General features: G+C 31.1%; 3 protein-coding genes across 3 annotated transcripts in view; 2 read left to right on the top strand and 1 right to left on the bottom strand.

The window, feature by feature from the left end:
- The window catches only part of LOC108686514 (gamma-tubulin complex component 4), a 4,472-nt gene extending 2,336 nt beyond the window's left edge, over window positions 1–2,136 (bottom strand). Inside the window, exons 1-3 of the mRNA XM_018191863.1 lie at window positions 1,704–2,136; window positions 678–795; window positions 400–593 (exon numbers count right to left, since the gene is read on the bottom strand). Of these exons, the coding sequence (XP_018047352.1) occupies window positions 400–593; window positions 678–795; window positions 1,704–1,772 (381 nt within the window). The 5' untranslated portion in view covers window positions 1,773–2,136. The remainder of the gene's footprint in view (window positions 1–399; window positions 594–677; window positions 796–1,703) is intronic.
- On the top strand, window positions 1,780–3,715 carry LOC108686515 (probable methyltransferase BTM2 homolog). The gene is made up of 3 exons (XM_018191865.1): window positions 1,780–1,829; window positions 2,521–2,684; window positions 2,795–3,715. The coding sequence occupies exons 2-3, from the start codon at window positions 2,553–2,555 to the stop codon at window positions 3,713–3,715; spliced, it is 1,053 nt and encodes a 350-aa protein (XP_018047354.1). The 5' UTR covers window positions 1,780–1,829; window positions 2,521–2,552.
- Window positions 3,716–4,781: 1,066 nt separating this feature from the next.
- Window positions 4,782–5,158, top strand: part of LOC108686557 (60S ribosomal protein L28) — a 1,848-nt gene continuing 1,471 nt past the window's right edge. Inside the window, exon 1 of the mRNA XM_018191922.1 lies at window positions 4,782–4,864. The gene's annotated coding sequence lies outside the window, so the exon portion shown is untranslated. The remainder of the gene's footprint in view (window positions 4,865–5,158) is intronic.

Below are 5,158 nucleotides of genomic sequence, written 5' to 3' on the forward strand. Positions count from 1 at the left end.
TTGGATTCAATATACATTTAATCATAAAAATGCTTTGTGTCATTTTGATTATTATTTTATATATGATTACATACATTTCAAATCATATACAATATATATTTATTATTTGCTAAAACAAGCAAGATAATATAAAGTCATAATAAAAAAAGAAAATTTCTCTAAAGTTTAGATGTATAAATGTAATTCCTTAGAGTTATATGGTACATTTACATCTAGACTTTAGAGAAATTTTCTTTTTTGTTATGAAAAACATCACAAATAAAAAAATATTCTATATGAAATAGCAAACATTATAACACAATTATAACACAATGGAGAAAATATATTGATCTGAAAAAAATTGAATTATACTGAAACCAACTAATGTAAAATATCTTTCTTGAAGAAATGTATAATGACCTCACGAATGATAGAATGTAATACGGAAAATAGACAAGTGTATTTTTCAATGCTGCACAGAATTAATGACAGCGGAGTATGATTGTCATTTAAGACTGTATTCTCCAATTCAATTATTTCTTTACGAAATGGCTCTAGTGCTTGATCCATTCCATCGAAAAGAGCACGCATATAAAGACCAGGAGTTACAGATTCTATAAAACACAAAATAATTAAATTGAACATAAGACAATTATGTCAATTGCATAAAATATGTTTCATCAAATTTCTCATCAAACCTTTTGTATTTTTGCTGTATATAAAATTTCGTATGACATTACACTTCTTCACAAAATCTAATATTTTATTAAGTAGCGCCTGTTCTCCAGGATGTAAATACTTATCAAGATCTATGGACTAGAAGAAAGATTGACGAGAAGCACATAAAGATAATATTTAAGACATTTGTTTACTCACTGTTACAATTGCCACTAGACTGTAACATTAGAACTATCAGAAGTGAGAAAACATATAATAAAATGCAAATTATATTTAAACAGAAATTTTTTTTAAATAAAATGACGTTTCCTACCAATAGAATAGACTCATTAGGAGATATAGTAGTTTACCGAAAACTATCTCCTTTCTGGGAAAAATTAAATATTTGTGTATATTAATTATATAATTTTTGATAGTTTGTCATAGTCTGTAAACATATAGCTCATTTTGTTTTTGATTATACACCACACAAAAAGATTAAAGGTAAAGATTCGCTCTTTCGAAAGCTGTAAACAGAATTTGTTTGCAGTTTTTTAGTTCAGGCCGTGGAACTTTGTGAAGTTCGTGTAAAATTTTTAGATTTTACAAATTTTCATTTATATCCCTATAACTTTATAAAAATTCAATCAGATCGAAATACCAATTACTGATATTGAAAATAGAGACTTCGAGCTTTAAAATGCTTTTTCAAAAGTCTCGTTGTAATAATTTTTGACAAAGTTTCTCTTGAAACCTATTTTTCGAAGACAGACTAAGTGATCCTTCAATTTTTTTTGCGTAGTGTATGTATAATTCATTTTAAGATATATTTATTAATGAAACAAAAAATTTTTATCACAGTTTTTATATTTTACAAGAGGTTCTATCGATTCCAAGTATTGTTTCATTTATACGTATTTTCATATTATTATATTTTGCAAAAATTTTTATTGCGAATCCTCTCGCATCTGACGTCATAACTTGAAATAGTAGTGGTGAGTGAACTCATTGAACAGGAAAGAGGCTTAAATATATAATACTCTTCATTGATTAAGATATGTACTCACATCTATTTCTATCATCTGCGATACGTTGGTTGAACATCCCCAAAGTGACAATAAAATCTCGTGCAACATTTTTTAAATATTAGACATCAAGTAAATGATAAGAGATGTATTAATTCCACATTTAAGGTAATTATTCAATTTAGCGACGTCGGTTCGAAAATCAATGAAACTATATTTATTCGACGCGTTTTTATCCGAAACGAACGAATTTGACGGAAAAAAATGTCGTTCTGTTCTGTGAATCGAAATATTGATCGTAGAAGTTTGCTAGTTGAGGTTACGAAACCTGTCATATCGATATAAGAGATCTGTTCAAGTTGTTTGCACTTTTTGCACTCGGCATTTTCAAGTCAGTTCAAGGTTGTCGCGTTGCGTGCTCCAACATGTTCCAATGGCTGCGTTCAGCAGAGCACACAGTTATGCAACCATTTTAAGCCGGTTCTACATTAGTTGCAAGTCGATCGCAAGTTTGTTGCGACAGCCAAGTGTATGAAGTGTTGATATCAAAATGCAAGTTTTAGATTGTCTGTCGCAACAAACTTGCGATCGGCTTGCAATTAATGTAGAACCGGCTTTATGATTGTCTGCTGAGATAGGACTGTTCCTCTTGATCTAAAAGCCAATCAGCGCGAAGAAAACTGCCAACAATTGCAAAATAAACATTCTGCTGAACGCAGCCAATCACGATGTAGCGAGGTCATCGTAATTGATTGAAATAGAACCGGGCAATTGTCAATCATCACTCTGATATTTCTTTATGCAATAGTGTGAAGCTGCAGTCTTCACAGAATTACAGTATTGGCTAAATATTGTTCAGAATATCTGGAAAAAGGAAGTATTCTTAATCGAATGACGACGGAGGAGCATAAACGTCTAGCTGACATCGTGAAGGAAACTCATGCTCTATTGCGCGCCGAGTATCATCAATATGGCGCCGAGATGGCATGGAAACGTCATTTGGCGCGAAATGACGTTCTACAGGTTTGCTTTAAATTTTCATTGCTCTGAAAGTTAAATTATGTCAATTCAGAGTAATATAAATCAGAATATATTTAATTGCATAATTTGATTTTATTTTAATATTATTTCAGAAATATGCTATATCCATGCACAAATTGGCCACTAAATGCTGGGTGGATAGTAATTCAGATTTGAGAAATGGAACATTCTGTAGAATAGAATGGATAAAAACTCAATGCAAAGAATACTTTTATAATGGTGGTAGAGAGAAATATGATAAGAAAGAGCAGGAGATAAATGCTAAAATGACTTTTTTTTCAGCAAAATCATACGATGAAAGTGCAACATGCGAGAAAGATCCAAGCCATATAAAAAACGGTTTACAAAATTTTGTTGATGAACGGAAAATATCACTTTTAGATGTAGGAAGTTGTTACAATCCTATAAGTATTGACAATGCGTTTGATGTAACTGCGATAGATCTAATTCCTACGGTAGGAGTCTATCGATGCGATTTTTTGAACATTGTGATCGGAAAAGAGAAAATTCTTTCACGAGACATGCAGGAGATTTATCAATTACCCACGAATTTCTTTGACTCTGTGATATTTTCTCTATTGTTGGAATATCTCCCATGTCCAAAACAGAGATACATCTGCTGCAGAAACGCATATGACGTATTAAAGAGTGGTGGCATTCTGATTATTGTGAGTCCAGACTCGAAACACGTTGGTTCAAATGCGAGATTGATGAAATCTTGGAGGTACACGCTGAGCAAAATAGGATTCATGAGAATAAAGTATGAGAAACTGCGTCACATTCACTGCTTGGTGTTCAGAAAGTGCTTGTATAAAGACGTAGCGATACGGTGGTCCAAGTTGCGTTTTTTTGAGACTGACAAGAAATATTTGTCCGAGACAAAGATTTTTATTCCGCAGGATTTTCAAACCATCCGCTTTAAGGAAGAACGAGAAAAATTGAACAAATACGAGGAAACTGATATAGCGAGTGCTTTTTCTGAATTACCATTTAATAACGAAGCATTAACATAATAGAATAATGCTTATACTTATTTGTAATTTGTTGGCAATTTTTTTATTTTTGTTGATGTTAAATAAAACATTTTATGGGAAGCGCCTAAAATTTTAATATTTTCACATTTATTACTTATTTATTAGTTAGATAAAATATAAAAACTAGATCAAAGATCTAAAACTCTAGATGTATCAAAATAGAACAATTTTTTTATGTAAGCCGAAATATCGACATATTGGTTCCTATTGGTCATGTTCAGCAGGATTCCTATTTTCGAAAATTGTCGTATATGAAAAACTTAAAAAAATTATATGTACATATAATATACTATAGCATTTTCCTAGTTTTCGTTTGCGTATTATAGGTCAGTTTCATCAATCGAATTTAATCCTGATTAGCTGTCAACCGCAATTGGTCGATTCTACTAAACAAACGCGACTGTCAATAACTGATTAAGCTTCTTGGCGTTGATGAAACTGGCTCTCGGAACTTTGAACTTTGACTCTCTGGCCTTTTTAGCTGCATTTCTTACACAATTTAACTCTTCTTTTGTAGCTGAACAGAACAAATCAGTGACTCGAGTCAGATCGAATCACTAAGAGTATGATCGAGTTGACATTACGAATGCTTCGAAGTATTTGATTAACCAATCAGAAGAAAGAATTTTACTAATTGACCAATCAAAAAATTCTTCGAAGTATTCATAGCGTCAACTCGACTGCACCCTAAATCGAATACGCTAATCGCTATTAGTATTATTGGTATATGGTATGATTAGTAAGTCCACAAATAGAGAATCTTGCACTATTTTAGTATCGATTAGAGTCTTATATTTATAAAAGAAGCGTGACTGGTGTTAAATATTCTGATTGATCATTGCAATCACGTGTTTAGCAGCTAATGATGAACTTATTTCTGTCTATTAAAAATGGCTTCTCTAATGGATGATTGGTAGATTTCATAATCCGTTTTACAAACGGATACTATATTTAGTACTTTTTCTAGTACTTTTTAGTACTTTTGCGACGTAGGCGGGCACACTTCTCTAATAAATATAAGACTCTAATATTGATCTCATCTCGTTGGTGTCAGTGAGTTTGAAACTAGGAAAGTTTTTTCGATCTTTTTTAATCTTTTCTTGTTATCTTTCGTCGGTGTTGCACGTGGTTCGTATAATTTTGACTTTATTTTCAGATTTTCTTTGATAATCCGTTTTATTAGATCATGTATTTTAGGATTGTAATATGTTTAATTCGTCAAATGTTTCCGCAGTATGATAGTTAAGTACGAAAATATGTAAAAAATGATCTTTTTACATTCGTTAGATACACATAACCTGTAAAAAAATTTCAGTTTAAATAATAGATAATAATTTAATGAAATAAAAGTTTATTTTTTTTTTTAAATATATTTATCATCAAAAATATAAAATACGAAGATATATATATGTATAGATATAT

Source organism: Atta colombica, unplaced genomic scaffold, assembly GCF_001594045.1.
Source record: "Atta colombica isolate Treedump-2 unplaced genomic scaffold, Acol1.0 scaffold187, whole genome shotgun sequence".
Lineage (NCBI taxonomy): Eukaryota > Metazoa > Arthropoda > Insecta > Hymenoptera > Formicidae > Atta > Atta colombica.